The sequence below is a fragment of the Oryx dammah genome, unplaced genomic scaffold (assembly GCF_014754425.2).
Source record: "Oryx dammah isolate SB20612 unplaced genomic scaffold, SCBI_Odam_1.1 HiC_scaffold_23, whole genome shotgun sequence".
Taxonomy (NCBI): Eukaryota; Metazoa; Chordata; class Mammalia; order Artiodactyla; family Bovidae; genus Oryx; species Oryx dammah.
In genome coordinates this window covers 55,200,255-55,218,403 of record NW_024070207.1, presented here as the reverse complement: position 1 = coordinate 55,218,403, position 18,149 = coordinate 55,200,255, and the positions used below count along the sequence as shown (strand labels likewise).

Here is an 18,149-nt window from a genome sequence, read left to right as displayed (position 1 = left end):
TACTAAATGCTTCTTCACATTCATCATGGTTGTTTAAGTATATACCATAGGTGTCTCTAGCTTAATAGATGTTTTTTATTATGTTTGAAGGGTCTTTCTTTAAGTGTCATGGTTTTTAGTTTATGCACTGTGGTTACTTGAAAATTCAGCAAGGTTGGCAGACAAATTTTAAACATCTGGCCTTCTACTGTCCTTATCTGCACTTGTTTGATGATCATCTGAGGTTGATTATTTACATGGATTTACATCGTTTACATGTACATGATCATATACATGGATTTATGTTCATTTAATGCTAATAACGGCTAATGTGCCATATTTCTCTGTACACGTATCAGAGTTGGGTCCTGTTTTACAGATATGTGCTATCTTGCTAAAGCTACCTGTTCCATGTTGTTTTTAATTAAAAAATTAATTCTGGTTAAAAACACATAAACAACCAACTATTTTAACTGTACAGTTTAATGTTACTAAGTATATTCACATTTTTGTACAGCACTCTAGTGGCATTCTTTTGATCACATGCAATGTCTTAATGAAATATGTACCAAGGACATCTTCTCTTGGTCAGTGCTTACTAGGCTTATTATGGTTTTCTGACATATACCATGGCCAAATGGTTTTATATCATAAATGTTCACATGAATTATAATAATTTGTTTGCTAACAAGTGTCATGGGAGTTGGAGGGCACACTTTATGTCCAACTTCTTTTATATGTTATGAATGTCTTCTCGTGCATAATGGTTATTTAAACATGTGTTAATATCTTAGTCATGAGTTCATATAACATTTTTATCTTCTTATGCATCATAGTTTTGTCCTTCCAAATCATGGGCATTTGCTTCTGTGTCACTGGCATCTATGTTTAGTGTGAAGGTTAGCAGCTTGTTTACCATGATCATTTGAATGCAAACCATAGTTATATACTAGAATAGCATAGATGAGCACACACTACTGGTATCTTTGCTCATGCAATATGGCCACCTTCTCCTAAATCCAGGATTGTTACTCAGATACTCATGTTTTTTGAGTATGCATCATAGTTCTGTCCTATATTCCATAGATGATTTCTACAATTTGGACTTCATATCCTGTACCAACTCTCTTCTTCCTGTAGAGTATTTATCAATCATGATTATCTGAGCATTAATCTTTCTCATGTGATTTTCAAACTTTGGGTCCTATGAAAGTTTGAACATATGTCAAAGTTATTGCCCATACTACAGGTGTTTCTCTTGCCTTAGAGTTGTCTCTTTATGCACCGTATTTTCTTCCTCATATGCTATGGTTTTCTTAACTGTACTATTTTTGTTGATTTTTGTAAAATAGCCATCAACTCTTATACAGCTCATGAATCATGATCATCACAACACTTATTAGGTTGAGCATTAGAAATTGATGTTTTATGAAAGAAAAATTGTCAAATATTGGCACATTTAAATGATGCAACTTAATACTGTGACTATTTCTATCTATGCTGTGGACATTTTCCCATGTCAGAAATCTGTCTTCTTGCATATCATAGTATTCTATGCCTGCACCAGATTTAAGAAGACAATCTAAAGCAGAACCTGAGTGAGTGAGTGAAAGTTGCTCAGTCATGTCTCACTCTTTGTGATCCCATGGACTGTAGCCTGTGAGGCGCCTCTGTCCATGGAATTCTCCAGGCCAGAATACTGGAGTGGGTACCTGATCCCTTCTCCAGGGGATCTTCCCAACCTAGGGATTGAACTCAGGTCTCCTGCATTGCAGGCAGATTCTTTACCAGCTGAGCCACCAGAGAAGCCCCAGTATAGAACCTAGTGGCTGCTTTGGGGCAAGGAGGGTGAAGATCAATTTAGAAAGACTTTTTTTCTTCATCTTCTCATCAATCAGAATAGTTCTTCAACATGTATCTGTTTTACATATTAGTCTCTTGTATAAGCTTTCCTTGGGAAAAATGTTCCATATCCTTCTATGCCTTCTGAAAATTAAACCACATCTATGACTGAAAAAGAGTATGGTGCTGGGTGAGAATTAGGTCTTCTTCAGGTGGTCAAAGTCTCAGATTCTAGGAGGCCATAAGGATACAAGCAAGTGCCTCTTTACACTGTTTTCTTAGCCCATGTCCTGGGTAAACCTCCACCAAACCAGAGTTCATAAAACATCCTTGCATATAGACAACTCTAAATCACATAATCAGTATAGTCTACTGACCATGGAGGGACTTCTGTACCAGGAGACTAGGCTTGGATTTCTTCTTTATGTTGTGGCCCTGTTTTGGGCTGGCTTTGCCCTCAAATATTTCTTTATGGGAAAACCGTGTCTTATCATTCAACAGTTTCCCAATCTAATTCAGAGGAAACAGTCCCTCTACTCCAGGCCTTTTGATATTTTCAAAAACCATCTAACTATATCAAGATGAGAATCAATCCCAAAAATTCCATAAAGAGATTCCAGGTCTTAATATCCTAAGATTTTCTACAATATTACATAATTACTCATGAAAAGACATTTGTGATAGTAAGAAATCAAACAGGATTGGGGGGAAATAAAGTGAAGATGAGAGATTATTTTAGGGTCTTGGATTATAAGAGGTAACTGAGGCTGAGAGAAGTTCTGTGACTCACCTAGTCAGAGGAAGACAGGGAAAAAGATGAAATTGTAATCTAAGACTTCTGATTGCTGATTTAGAGTCTTTACACTACCTTCTATTGGATGGGCTCTGGTATAAGCAAAAGAAAGGTATGCCAGAAGTGAATTTTGGTGGCATTGGTGAATTGGAGAAGGAGAACTGTGACAGTAAGCATTTAGTAACTGTATGTTATGAAAATTAAATGACTCTGAGTTGAATAAAATCTTCTTTTTTTTTCATCTCTTCTTTCTCCTTCCTTTTGTCTTCTATTCCTTTCCTCTTCCTCTGAATATGGAACTCACAGGTCTCTCTAAGTTGGTGCCTAAGAAGATGATAATCACACAAATGAGTCAGTTCTACATGGCTGGCCTTGGGCTTCTCTTCCTGATTAATATTCTTCCTGGAACAACTGGCCAAGTGGAATCAAGACGACAAGAACCTGGGGACTTTGTGAAGCAGGATATTGGCGGGTAAGTACCCTTAACTCCTAGAACAAAAGAAGACTGTGATAAATTATTGACTTTGGTCAAAGTTTTTTTTTTTTCTTTTAAATTGAAGTAAGGTTGAGTTACAATATTGTGTTAGTTTTAGGTATAGAGCAAAGTGATTCAGTTATATGAATATTCTTTTTTTCAGATTATTTTATATTCTAGATTATTATAAGATATTGAATATTGTTCTCCATGATATACCAATAAATTCTTGTCACTGTGTATCTGTTAATCCCATACTCTTTTATACCTCCCCCATCCCTTTCCCCTTTGGTAACCTTGAGTTTGTTTTCTGTCTGTGTGAATTTGTTTCTCTTGTGTATCAGTTCAGTTCAGTTCAGTCGTGTCCGACTCTTTGTGATCCCATGAATCACAGCACGCCAGGCCTCGCTGTCCATCACCAACTCCTGGAGTTCACCAAACCCATGTCCATCGAGTCGGTGATGCCACCCAGCCATCTCATCCTCTGTCATCCCCTTCTCCTCCTGCCCCCAGTCCCTCCCAGCATCAGAGTCTTTTCCAATGAATCAACTCTTCGCATGAGGTGGCCAAAGTATTGGAGTTTCAGCCTCAGCATCAGTCCTTCCAATGAACACCCAGGACTGATCTCCTTTAGGATGGACTGGTTGGATCTCCTTGCAATCCAAGGGACTCTCAAGAGTCTTCTCCAGCACCACAGTTCAAAAGCATCACTTCTTCAGTGCTCAGCTTTCTTCACAGTCCAACTCTCACATCCATATATTCATTTTATTTTTCAGATTCCACTTATAAGTGATACATATTTGTCTTTCTCTGACTTATTTTATTTAGTATGATATTCTCTAGACCCATTCACATTGCTGCAAGTTACAATATTTTATTCTTTTTATGGCTTAGCAATATTCCATTGTATATACATACCACCTTTTTTAAATTTAATTCTTTATTGGAGTATAATTGCTTTACAGTGTTATGTTGGTTTCTGCATACAACAACATGAATCAGCCATAAGTGTATGTATGTGAGTGTGTGTATATATATATATATCTACTTACCCTTTTGACTCTCCCTCCTACTCCCCCCACATCCCACCCCTCTAGGTTATCATAGAGCACCGAACTGAGCTTGCTGTGCTATACAGCAGGTTCCCACTAGCTATCTATTTTACACATGGTAGTGTATTATATGGAGAAGGCGATGGCACCCCACTCCAGTACTTTTGCCTGGAAAATCCCATGGACAGAGGAGCCTGGTGGGCTGCAGTCCATGGGGTCTCGAAGAGTCAGACACGACTGAGCGACTTCACTTTCACTTTTCACTTTCATGCATTGGAGAAGGAAATGGCAACCCACTCCAGTGTTCTTGCCTGGAGAATCCCAGGGATGGGGGAGCCTGGTGGGCCCCCATCTATGGGGTCACACAGAGTCGGACACGACTGAAGTGACTTAGCAATAGCAGCAGCAGTGTATTATATATGTCAATCCCAATCTCCCAATTCATCCCACCCTCCCCTTCACCCCTTATGTCCACAAGTCCATTCTCTATGTCTGTGTCTCTATTTCTGCTTTCAAATAGGTTCATCTGTGCCATTTTTCCAGATTCCATATATATGCATTAATATACAATATTTGTTTTTCATTTTCTGACTTACTTCAGTTTGCATAACAGGCTCTAGGTTCATTCACCTCAGTTTAAGTGACATTCATTGCTTTTATAGCTGAGTAGTATTCAATTATCTTAGTGTACTCTAAGTCTTTCCATCTTCTATCAGCATTTTCAACGATAATCTCTGGGGCTGAGGGCTATAGAACTAGACTAACATGTCCTTAGAAACTTGGCCCACAAGGCCCTTTTTACTCTTTATTCCAGTGTGGAAGAAAAAAAAAAAAGACTAATTCTATCTTATTAACTTCTCATGTATCTGATTTCATTGGGCCTGATAGATGTTCTAAATAAGATGGAAGTTCTAAATAAATGAATCTTACCTCATCAAATGTTAAAGGCTTTTTAATTTTAACTGAGAGTAAAGTTCTCTAAAACATATATTGCATGTTATCTAATAATAATAAAGAAGGATTTTGAACATAATAGTCCTTCTTCATGGTGACTTTCTGATCGTCATAAAGAGCAGTCGTTATGTTTATTCTATATCTGCTTTTTTCTTTTTGTGTCTCCATCCTCAGTGTTAGCTGTCACCTCGTCTGTTTATATTGGTTTGCTCATATCCTGTTGGTGCTTTGAAAGCTGGATAATCAAGCCTTTTGAAAACTATATTAAAGAGAAGGCCAAGATATCCTGCTTGGAAAAGCAGAGACAAGTGCTTATATTTAATACAGAGATATTGAAAACTTTTAGGGGGACTTTACTTTCTTCCATGTCCAATACAATTCATGCTTTGGAGGAGATAAAACTACTTAAAGTCTGGCTCTGAATATTAATGTTGGCATTATATTTGTATTTGCTATAAATATAGAAACCAATACAACATTAAAATTTATATGCTGGTAGCTCTGATACTTAACAGCTGCTGCTTTTTGTTTGCTTGTTTTCATACCTTCTGTGTGTTTAATAAAATCCATTTGCTGCATTATTTTATCCACCTTTAGTGAATTATTCAATTAAATCACATGGTGGGCTACCAAAGCAGCTTCAACAATCAACAGTGGTTTATTTACCAATACTTTGTTTAAATCATGTTCTAAATGCAATGGCTCTCTGTAGGCTTAAGCAAGGAAACAGGTTGCACACTTGGAAAATTTGATTTAGTAACTCATATGCAGAGCTGGAATCAAGATTGCTGGGAGAAATATCAATAACCTCAGATATGCAGATGACACCACCCTTATGGCAGAAAGTGAAGAAGAACTAAAGAGCCTCTTGATGAAAGTGACAGAGGAGAGGGAAAAAGTTGGCTTAAAGCTCAACATTCAGAAAACGAAGATCATGGCATCCAGTCCCATCACCTCGTGGCAAATAGATGGGGAAACAGTGGACACAGTGGCTGACTTTATTTTTCTGGGCTCCAAAATCATGGTGATTGCAGCCATGAAATTAAAAGACGCTTGCTCCTTGGAAGGAAAGTTATGACCAACCTAGACAGCATATTAAAAAGCAGAGATATTACTTTGCTAACAAAGGTCCGTCTAGTCAAGGCTATGGTTTTTCCATTGGTCATGTATGGATGTGAGAGTTGGACTATAAAGAAGGCTGAGCGCGAAAGAATTGATACTTTTGAACTGTGGTGTTGGAGAAGACTCTTGAGAGTCCCTTGGACTGCAAGGAGATCCAACCAGTCCATCCTAAAGGAGATCAGTCCTGGGTGTTCATTGGAAGGACTGATGTTGCAGCTGAAACTGCAATACTTTGGCAACGTGTTGCGAAGAGCTGACTCATTTGAAAAAACCCTGATGCTGGGAAAGATTATTGCAGGAGGAGAAGGGGACAACAGAGGATGAGATGGTTGGATGGCATCACTGACTCGATGGACATGGCTTTGGGTGGACTCCGGGAGTTGGTGATGGACAGGGAAGCCTGGCCTGCTGCTGTTCATGGGGTCGCAGAGTTGGACACAACTGAGTGACTGAACTGAACTGACTGAACTTGGGGATAGTGCCTAAAAATCTGCATTTCTATCAAGTGCCTACCTGATTCTGATATAAGGAATGTTTGGACAATACTCTGGGGACACAGTCCTTGTTTTCAAAGAGCTTACAGTATATTTAGGAATATGGGCTTCAGAAATTTTAGAATAGCAGACATAGGAAAACCCGTTGAGAGCATCTTTTCTGATCCCTTATTTTGTGCATGACAATATTGGCTTCCAGCAAAGGACATTTACTTTCTAAGACTTAACAGAAAATTAATCGTAGAGATAGGTCTAAAACGCCAGTCTCTGATTCCTAGTCCCATATTTTTAAAGAAAAGCTGCAAGGAACAATTTCAGCTTCCTGTAATATATTTCTTATACTCTTGTTTCCTGGCTCAATATTTTGACCATTAACAACTGAGAACTGTATGTGTGAAAAGTGTTAGGTTGGATCATTATAAAAATATCATCACTCTGTGTCAAAATTGTTGAATATAAGCAATTTAATGATGGGTCAAGCTAAGTAGCAAGTAAATGCCAAATGGATCTTCTATCCCAGTCTGTATATCAAGATTGCAGGGAGAAATATCAATAACCTCAGATATGCAGATGACACCACTCTAATGACAGAAAGCAAAGAGGAATTAAAGAGCCTATTGATGAAGGTGAAAGAGGAGAGTGAAAAAGCTGGCTTAAAACTCAACATTCAAAAAATGAAGATCATGGCATCCGGTCCCATCACATCATGGCAAATAGATGGGGAAACAATGGAAGCAGTGACAGACTTTGTTTTTTGGGGCTCCAAAATCACTGTGGATGGTGACTGCTGCCATGAAATTAAAAGGCCCTTGCTCCTTGGAAGAAAAGCAATGACAAACCCATACAGTATACTAAAAAGCAGAGACATTACTCTGCCGACAAATGTCCAAATAGTCAAAGCTATGGTTTTTCCAGTAGTCATGTATGGATGTGAGAGCTGGACAGTACAAAAGGTTGAGCACCAAAGAATTGACACCTTTAACTGTGGAGCTGGAGAAGATTCTTGATAGTCCCTTGGACAACAAAGAGATCAAACCCGTCAATCCTTAAGGAAATCAACCCTGAATATTCATTCATTGGAAAGGCTGATGCTGAAGCTCCAATACTTTGGCCACCTTATGTGAAGAACTGACTCATTGGAAAAAGACCCTGATGCTGGGAAAGACTGAAGGCAGGAGGAGAAGGGGACAACAGAGGATAAGATGATTGGATGGCATCACCAACTCAGTGGACATGAGTTTGAGCAAGCTCTGGGAGATAGTGAAGGACAGGGAAGCCCGGTGTGCTGCAGTCCATAGGATCACAAAGAGTCAGACATGACTGAACAACAACTATCCTTGTCTGACTGTAATTTGTTGAAACCTGAGATGTATATCAGTCAGGATCCCAAAGAAAACAGATGAGAAATTTCAGTTAAGACTATTTGAGGAGAGTATGTTTGCAAAGGGACTAATTGTGAAGGTATGATCTGGGTATAGGTACACTCCAAGGAATGGAGCAAGAACCTAAGTCCAGCAGCAGATATGTCATATAAAACAAGTCTTTTCAAGAGTGCAGAGATCTTTAGTGGAGGAGCTTTCACAGAGAGAGAGCTAAGAGATTACATACCCACACTTTTCCCTTCTTCTTCCCTCTGATCTTCTGCCTACTTGAAGCCAGGGGCTCTGGCAGCCCTGCTGATATAGTTCATATAGGTTATCCTTATAAGAAAGCAAACAGGTTGAACACGAGTATATAATATATCTGGAAGAAGGAATGATAAACTTTGGGCACAAGGCCTTACATTTACATGACACCAAATCACGACTTTTTCTGCATCAAGATTCCATAGTAGTGGCAGTGGTGAGCAGATATTGTGAATTTAAGAGGAAATGGTTGAATATCTCCTTGTCATATTCATAGCCTGACTTGGTGCCACTGTTCCAAAGGTTCTCCTAAATATCTGCTTTCATCATGAAATGTATTTTCTCAGTTTTCTTAATCTCAGAATAAACTGGCACCTGTGGCTACACATGTATTGGGTTGGCCAAAAAGTTTGTTTGGGTTTTTCCATATCATCTTACAAAAAAACCCAAATGAACTTTTTGGCCAACCCAATAAATACTAAGTTACTAAGAAAAACATTAAGGATTTGCTTTTTATTTTACTTTAACTCAGTGAATAATGTGAACAGGTAGGGCACATGTCGAGTTGGTATTTCTCAAGCTATTTTTTCAATTTTATTTTTTTACTTTACAATACTGCATTGGTTTTGCCATACATTGACATGAATCCATCACAGGTGTACATGAGTTGAAGTGCAACTATGTAAAGTCTAGTCTCTTCTGTGTGTATATAATCTCTATTATGGCATCAATACATTAATACTCTTACCATTCAATCTCCAAATCTTAAAATTTAAGAACCAGATGTGGGACCTGAGAAGCCATAAGTCCTAAGCTCTTACCCTGACCAAGAATCCTTCTTGCATTATGCTTTATGATTGACCTACCAGTTTGAATCCCTCCAGTAGTAAACTGCATTACTCCCATGGACATATAGCTCTAGGGATGTGAAAGTGCTTCCTATATTGAACAGAAGTCCACCTTCCTCTAATGCCTATCTGTTTTAGGCTCCTGTGACACTTCCTTCCTATTTCACACTTCCTTCCTCTCAGAGCTACTCCATGCTTTCTTGTCTACAGGATAACTCTCATCACTTTCAACTTGTCTCCTCACATGATACAGTTTTCCAGTCATTGCTTAAAACTTGGTACTCTCCTTTGCTCTCTAGATTTTTTTGAAACTTAGTTCAATACTTTATTTTTAGTTTTCACATTCTATCATGTTACTTTAGAGCTTATACTTAAATAACTGTTACTATGTGCCAAGCACTATTCTAAGTGCTTTACATATGTTAATTCATATAATCCTTATAACAGATCTGCTAACTAGGTGCTGCTATTATTCCTGTTTCAGAGATAAAGTATGGAGACACCAAGAGGTCAAGTAACTTGCCAAAGCTCACACAGTTTAAAAGTGGCAGAGCCAGAACCGAAACCCAGTCTGGCTTCAGAGTACATACTATTAAATGCTTCAATGTATTGGTTTTCATGTGTTCAGTCACCTTTAAGTAAAAATTAGGAACATGTCCATATATTTTGTGTACATGAACATTTACTTATGTATAGTAATCCCTCAACCTCTGAATATTTAATATCTCAGCCACATGACTGCCTGGCCAGTGCTACAATGGGGCAAGTATAATTTTCTTATAGGACCTAGAGAAATAAGAAGTATCATTTTTCATTTTGAAGTAGAAATACAGAATTTGTAACACAGGGCAGAGCTGGACATTTGAAGCCAGGGTCAAGAATACTTGGTAAGTGATGCCCTGACTTCCTATTGTATCATGTTAGGAGGCAACAGTGTCTCAGTATTACTGATGGTAAAATGTGATCTCTTTGTTAAGATGATGACTGTCAGGACTCTTTACTGCAAGGATACTAGCCACTGGGATTGACTGAGAGATTTGAGCTCATGACCAGCTCATTGCTTTGGTCATGGCCATGGATATGGGATAGAGAGTAAATAATAATAGTGTAGAAGAGAATATTCCTAGTACTGTAGTTTCCATTCATTTGTATCATAATTCTTTTCTCCACATAGGCAGTGTTATAAATGGTTCTCAGGCTGGCCTATGAAAGTCTGCTTAATGAGAAATGTTGCTGAAATAGTGCTTATGCATTGGCAATTACAATCATTCAGACAAATTACGAGAAATAAGGACTTGTGTAGCCTTGCCTGAAAGACTAATTGCCTTTTATGGCATTGTTTCAAAGGAAGAATGGACCTTTATTTCTTTGTAAATTTAGAATACAACCCATTTTATGCTGAGGTATGTCTGCTTATGTTCACATATGAAATCGTATCTCTAAGGTAAAGTACCTTGGTATTTAATCATTCAGAACATACAGTAGTCAGATCTTCTTGTGTGTTTCTGTGAAGCTGTGGCTTTTAGTTTCTAAGAAGGTAGAAAGGACTTGGTTTTTATTTTACTTTAACTCAGCAAAGAGTGTGAATAGGCAGAGCACATAGTGAATGTGTATGCCTTAAAATAATACTTCTTTAGTTTCAGAACAAATCTATAGGTGCCATTTAAGAAAAGGACAGCTGTCTGAGATGGATTGTGCATATTCTAGCCAAAAATACGTTTATACTTTTTTTCTTAAGTGGCTTCTGTAAAAATATTAGAATGTGTTACTGAGTTCCAAGTATATAGCTGGCATCCCTAGCGCTGAATTTTTAGCTTGACCATTCCACTTATCAGAATGACTGGACTTGGACAATAAAAACATGAGGGGTATGGGGAAGTGGTAAATAATCTGATATGGCTATGGTTTCTGGTCAGAAAAAGTACTAGAATTTGCAGCTGTAAAAGTATATGGGGAATGGAATGCAGATTCACAGAAAACCACACGATCTGAACAGGAATTTGGTATGGGGAGGGAAGTGGGAGGGGGGTTCAGAATTGGGAACACGTGTACACTCGTGGTGGATTCATGTTGATGTATGGCAAAATCAATACAATACTGTAAAGTAATTAGCCTCCAATTAAAATAAATAAATTTAAATTTAAAAAAACATGCTTTTTTTTTAAAAAAATTGAGATATAATTGACACATATTAATAGCATTGTATTTAAGATGTAAAATGTTATAGTTTGATACATTTATATATATTACAATATGATATAGTAGAGTTAGTGAATGTCTCTATCATGTCACATAGTTTCTTAGTAACTCTGAAGTTTATAATATAGTATTGTTGACTATAGTCACTGTGTTGTATCTCACACCCCTAGAACTTATCTACTACTTGTAAGTTTGTAGCCTTAAATGAAATCTCCCCAATTCCTTACCAGCCCCAATCTCTGGTAACTACCATTCTAGTGTCTACTTGGAAAAGTTCAGATTTTTTTTAGTTCCACATAGAAATGATTTCACACAATGCAAAAGGTGGCTTAAAACTCAGCATTCAGAAAACTAAGATCATGACGTCCAGTCCCATCACTTCATGGTAAATAGATGGGGAAACAGTGGAGACAGTGACAGATTTTATTTTGGGGGGCTCCAAAATCACGGCAGATGGTGACTGCAGCCATGAAATTAAAAGATGCTTGCACCTTGGAAGGAAAGTTATGACCAACCTAGATAGCATATTCAAAAGCAGAGACATTACTTTGCCAACAAAGGTCCATCTAATCAAAGCTATGGTTTTCCCAGTAGTCATGTGTGGATTTGAGAGTTGGACTATAAAGCAAGCTGAGCACTGAAGAACTGATGCTTTGTGGTGTTGGAGAAGACTTTTGAGAGTCCCTTGGACAGCAAGGAGATCCAACCAGTCAATCCTAAAGGAAATCAGTCCTGAGTATTCATTGGAAGGACTGATGCTGAAGCTGAAACTCCAATACTTTGGCCACCTGATGTGAAGAACTGACTCACTGGAAAAGACCCTGATGCTGGGAAAGATTGAAGGCAGGAGGAGAAGGGGATGACAGAGTATGAGATGGTTGGATGGCATCACTTACTCAATGGACATGAGTTTGAGCAAGTTCTGGGAGATGGTGAAGGACCGGGAAGTGTGGTGTGCTGCAATCCATGGGGTCGCAAAGAGTTGGACATGGCTGAGGGACTGAACTGAACTGACCTGGGACAGTTAATCCTCATTGCCCACTGAGTTGAACAATAATAGCTATAGCAATTTACACTCTCACCAACAGTGCGTGAGAGTTCCCGTTTCTTCACATCCTTGCCAACATTTGTTATCTCTTGTCTTTTTGATAAAACGTCATTCTAAAAGGCGAGTTGATATTTCATTGTGGTTTTGATTTGCTTTTATCTGATGATTAGTGATGATGAACAACAACAACAATACTTGTTGGCCATTTGTTTGTGTCTTCTTTGGGAAAATGCCTACTCAGTTTCTTTGACCATTTTTTAATTGGGTTATTTTTCCTTTTGCTATTGAGTTGTATGAGTTCCTTATATATTATAGAATCAAATATATATATTATATTTCTTTATATATTATGAATATGTCTTGTTAATATTACTTTCTACATAGTAAGAATTTTCTTTATTTTTAAAATCTGTTCTCCCCCAGGAGATATACAGTATTAGAAAAAGATGCCAACCTTTTAATGAAATAAATTTCTCCTGTCTTTGGGTTGTTTTATGAACTGCATCAGCAACTCCACATCTGTGACTCTTTTGCTTCCCCTGGACATAAGCAAATTAAGGAGCTTCCTCAATGTGGTTGAACTGATGCTATTTATTTATCCTGAACTTAATCGCTCAGTGAGCTTAACTTTTCCCATAGCATAAAAGTGCATGTCTTTTGAAGGTGTCCGGAGAAGCCAATGGCAACCTACTCCAGTACTCTTGCCTGGAAAATCCCATGGACGGAGGAGCCTGGTAGGCTGCAGTCCATGGAGTGGTGAAGAAACGGACATGACTGAGCGACTTCACTTTCACTTTTCACTTTCATGCATTGGAGAAGGAAATGGAAACCCACTCCAGTGTTCTTGCCTGGAGAATCCCAGGGACAGAGGAGCCTGGTGGGCTGCCGTCTATGGGGTCGCACAGAGCCAGACACGACTGAAGTGACTTAGCAGCAGCAGCATTACATTTTCAGGAGTTTGGGGAAAAAGGAATGATCATCCTCAATGTATGTTGAGTGTTACCATTTACAAAGTAATTTTATGTTTATTATCTTTTTTACTTATTTCTTCCAAAAGCATTATAAGTTGGGGACCTATCCCTATTTTACATGCAAGGAAATAGTTCACATGATCAGTTAGTTGGAGTCAGAACTAAAACTCTGTTCATCTGACCCTAGTTCTTTGGATTTACCACTTTTCCATTTTTAGGACTCGATAAATGACTAAACTTGCCTAACCTATAGATGGTGTCTTAGTAACATCATTTTCATTTTTAATGATGCATTATTAATATATTTTGTCCAGCCAGTAATGATAGATATAAGGCAAAGCAAGCGTGGTTATTGCATCAGTCTCATCAACTTAATAAGCATATGGCTTTAAACAATCTCTTTCTTTTGTTGGTGTCTCAGGCCATCTATCTGTAAAGTGAAGGGAAATACTTACATGATCTCTAAAGTCCTCCATAATCCTGACATACCATAATGCTGTGTTGTTCCTCCAGACTATTTTGAATGGACACAAACTATAGAATCTTCAGCTTATTTCAGTTCAGTTATTTAAAAAGAGAGAGTTCTGACTTGGGTTCTAAATTAAACCAGCTTCCAGCTGCCCATGCAATAATTTAGAGTACACTGGGAGAAAATTTTATTAGTAATCAAGTCAAGTAATCAAAATCATAGAGCAATCTATTGAAAATTGTTTTGGAATGACATTAAGCATTGATTTTTGACTTAAAAGTTTAAAAGTTATTAGTGACTAATGCTGCTAACATATCAAAATAGAGTCAGCAGGGGGTAGACATGCATCGTCAGGGAACTTATTATTTCAGTAAAAGAGGTAGCACAGTATATGGGCCTTATATTCAAGAATTCTGGACCGAAATTAAAAGTTATGTTCAGGGGTTTTACAATTCCCATATATAGATCCACCTGGAGTAGGTAATCTCTGAAGTCCTTTATAGCTTGTCTATGACTCTCTGATGTTTCTGCTTTTTACCCTCTTCCAGTAATCCAAAAAATGGCTTTTCATGCAATTCATAGACTTGTTTCCCAGAAATCAAATTAGGCTAACCAGGGTCAAGATTCCCCGCAGTGAGAGTTAACGGAAAATACAAAAGAGGTTTTCACAAAATCAATTAAGCTCCCACAGCCTCTCTCCCCACAGCCCATGCAGGATGGATTCAGAATATTGACGATTAAGCCAAATGTAAGCTGAGACCTGACAGGGTGTCTGTATTTATCTCCTCAACATATTGATGTCGGTTTGTTAGCTCTGCACTATAGTTTCTTCTTTTTTCCCCTTCCAAAAAAAGGTGTCTGTATTATTTCTGGTATTCTTTTCACTGAAACAGCCAATCATCTCTAGTCTCACTGGTTTCCAGTGCCTCTTGGCCAAAGCTTTCCTTATGGCTTTGGTGGATGAGCGTGCCTATATTTTGTCATTATTTACATTTGAATAATGTATTTGAGTCCATGGGGTCACAAAGAGTTGGACACGACTGAGTGACTTCACTTCAATGTATTTGAATGCATAAACTACTATCTAAAAGAAGACAAAACAAATTTTGAATACTTTTAGATATTAAATATTAAATCTGGAAATTTTAAGATATTATTTAATAATAATACAACATATCTGTGAAGTTATTTTAATTTTCAAAATGAGAAAGCTGTTGTACAAGAGGTGTTATGTGACTTGCTTATGGTCACTCAACTAATAAAGTCAAATTCATGTCTCCAATCTAGTTAAACCTAATTCCCCTTTTCATTCCATGTGTATCTACTTTTATCATTTGATTCTCTCAGCAAACCTGTAAGCAAGGGAGAGATTACTTGCCTTATTTTACCTTTTTTTCTGCTCTGTTTTTTTCTATAGGCACATAGTTGATGTTCATTAAAGATACATTGAATGATTATGTAAATTGAATTAGGTTTATGAATTAAGGAAATTGGTGTTCAAAATGGCTTTTGACAGTTTAGCAGCTAGCAAGTGGCAGTGTAGAGTGAGAACTATTCAGTTTAGATGTTCCTACTATTCCGTGGGCTTCCCTAGTGGCTCAGATGGTAAAGAATCTGCCTGCAATGCAAGAGAACCAGCTTTGATCCCTGGGTTGGGAAGATCCCCTGGAATAGGAAATGGCAACCCACTCCAGTATTCATGCCTGGAGAATTCCATGGACAGAGGAGCCTGGGAGGCTACAGTCCATGGGGTCACAAAAAAGTCGGACACAACTGAGCAAGTAACACATGCATACATACTGTTCTGTAGATTTTTCTCTCTAAGGAAGACATATTGACTGCCTCTCAAGATTCCTCTCAACTGTTATGCTATGTCTTTTATTGCTCTGATTAACTAGATGCTAGGAATAGTTATTATATATCTATTAATGGCAACCTTCTGGATCCAAGGTAAGAATGGGTAAAACCAAGACCTACAGTGATATAGACTTTAATGGACTACTCCAAATCACAAATACAGCTGGCACTTGGACGTAGGATTCCTGACATCTAGTTTATTACTTGATTCTATACCATGCTTCTTGACCCTGGGCAACAGCTATTTCCTTCACTATATCTCTCTTTCCACTAAACTACCCAGGTCCTTTCTTTATTTCTAGTCTTGCCAAACCACACCAAGCTTCTCCTCATAAAAGCATGAAAGCATTAGTCACAGCTTTAGCCAGATTTTTTTAATTTTTAAATTGATTTATTTTAATTGGAGGCTAATTTGTTGTTGTTCAATATCTCAGTCTTGTCTGACTGCTTGTGACCCCATTGACTGTAGCACTCCAGGTTTCCCTGTCCTTTACCATCTCCCAGAGCTTGCTGAAACTCATATCCATTGAGTTGATGATGCCATCAGCTTGATCAGTTGATTCATAAAAGGCTTCCCAAGTGGTACAGTGGTATAGAGTCCGCCTGCCAGTGCAGGAGACATGGGTTCCATCCCTTGGTCAGGAAGACCCCCTGGAGAGGGGAATGGCAACCCACTCCAGTATTCTTGCCTGGAGAATTCCATGGACAGAGGAGTCTGGCGGGCTACAGGCCACAGGGTCACAAAGAGTTAGATGTGACTGAACATAGCACACCAGCACAAAGAGCCTACTGCTTGGAAAGGCTTGCAAAAGGCATCCACACTGGATAAGCAGGAGATAGCTGAGGGTCTCCAGAAAATCAGAAATTTTGGATTATAGTTCTGTCCGAACCTCAGTAGCAATATGACTGTGGGAAAATTTGGTATCTTCTTTGAGCTTATTTCCCATGCATAAAATGAGAGAGTTTAGGGAATCTCTTAAGCATTCTGGTGGCTTTAACATTTAATGGAATGCTTTTGCTTTGTTGCTCTATCTTCACAGGGTGAGATGTAGGTAGATTACATGAAATTCAAGGGTTTTTCTGGCCTTGTTATTCTGTGAACCTATTCTAGATTAGAAAGAGGGGTAATTTAAAATTTTCCTTTTTTGTTTTGGGGCCCTCTTGTTCATGAAACAAAATTTGATAAATCAACTTTATGCCAGGTATTATTCCTACAGACATCCTGTCTAAGATTTCTACTGGTTTTTCTCTACTGCTGGGTTCAGTTCAGTTGTTCAGTCATGTCTGGCTCTTTGCGACCCCATAAACCACAGCACGCCAGGCCTCCCTGTCCATCACCAACTCCTGGAGTTCACCCAAACCCATGTCCATCAAGTCAGTGATGCCATCTAGCCATCTCATCCTCTGTTGTCCCCTTCTCCTCCTGCCCCCAATCCCTCCCAGCATCAGGGTCTTTTCTAATGAGTCAACTCTTTGTATGAGGTGGCCAAAATATTGGAGTTTCAGCTTTAGCATCAGTCCTTCCAATGAACACCCAGGACTGATGTCCTTTAGAATGGACTGGTTGGATCTCCTTGCAGTCCAAGGGACTCTCAAGAGTCTTCTCCAACACCACAGTTCAAAAGCATCAATTCTTCAGCACTCAGCTTTCTTCACAGTCCGACTCTCACATCCATACATGAGCACTGGAAAAACCATAGCCTTGACTAGATGGACCTTTGTTGGCAAAGTCTTTGCTTTTTCATATGCTCTCTAGGTTGGTCATAACTTTCCTTCCAAGGAGTAAGTGTCTTTTAATTTCATGGCTCCAATCACCATCTGCAGTGATTTTGGAGCCCCCAAAAATAAAGTCTCTCACTGTTTCCATTTTCTCCCCATCTATTTCCCATGAAGTGATGGGACTGGATGCCATGATCTTAGTTTTCTGAATGTTGAGCTTTAAGCCAACTTTTTCACTCTCCTCTTTCACTTTCATCAAGAGGCTTTTTAGTTCCTCTTCACTTTCTGTCATCTGCATATCTGAGGTTATTGATATTTCTCCTGGCAATCTTGGATCCAGCTTGTGCTTCTTCCAGCCCAGCGTTTCTCATGATGTACTCTGCATTTAAGTTAAATAAGCAGGGTGACAATATCCAGTCTTGACGTCCTCCTTTTCCTATTTGGAACCAGTCTGTTGTTCCATGTCCAGTTCGAACTGTTGCTTCCTGACCTGCATACAGATTTCTCAAGGGACAGGTCAGATGGTCTGGTATTCCTATCTCTTTCAGAATTTTCCACAGTTTATTGTGATCCACACAATCAAAGGCTTTGGCATAGTCAATAAAGCAGAAATAGATAGGGATGGACCATATGTTTGCTAAAACTCATGCCAAAGTACTTGCTGATTTGGGAGGTACAAAGCCATTTAACTGGCCCAATCTA

General features: G+C 38.5%; 1 protein-coding gene across 1 annotated transcript in view; it reads left to right on the top strand.

Moving 5' to 3' along the window:
- GABRA3 (gamma-aminobutyric acid type A receptor subunit alpha3) overlaps positions 1-18,149 on the top strand; it is a 243,619-nt gene that overhangs the window by 96,832 nt on the left and 128,638 nt on the right. Inside the window, exon 2 of the mRNA XM_040265444.1 lies at positions 2,921-3,086. Within this exon, the coding sequence (XP_040121378.1) occupies positions 2,947-3,086 (140 nt within the window). The 5' untranslated portion in view covers positions 2,921-2,946. The remainder of the gene's footprint in view (positions 1-2,920; positions 3,087-18,149) is intronic.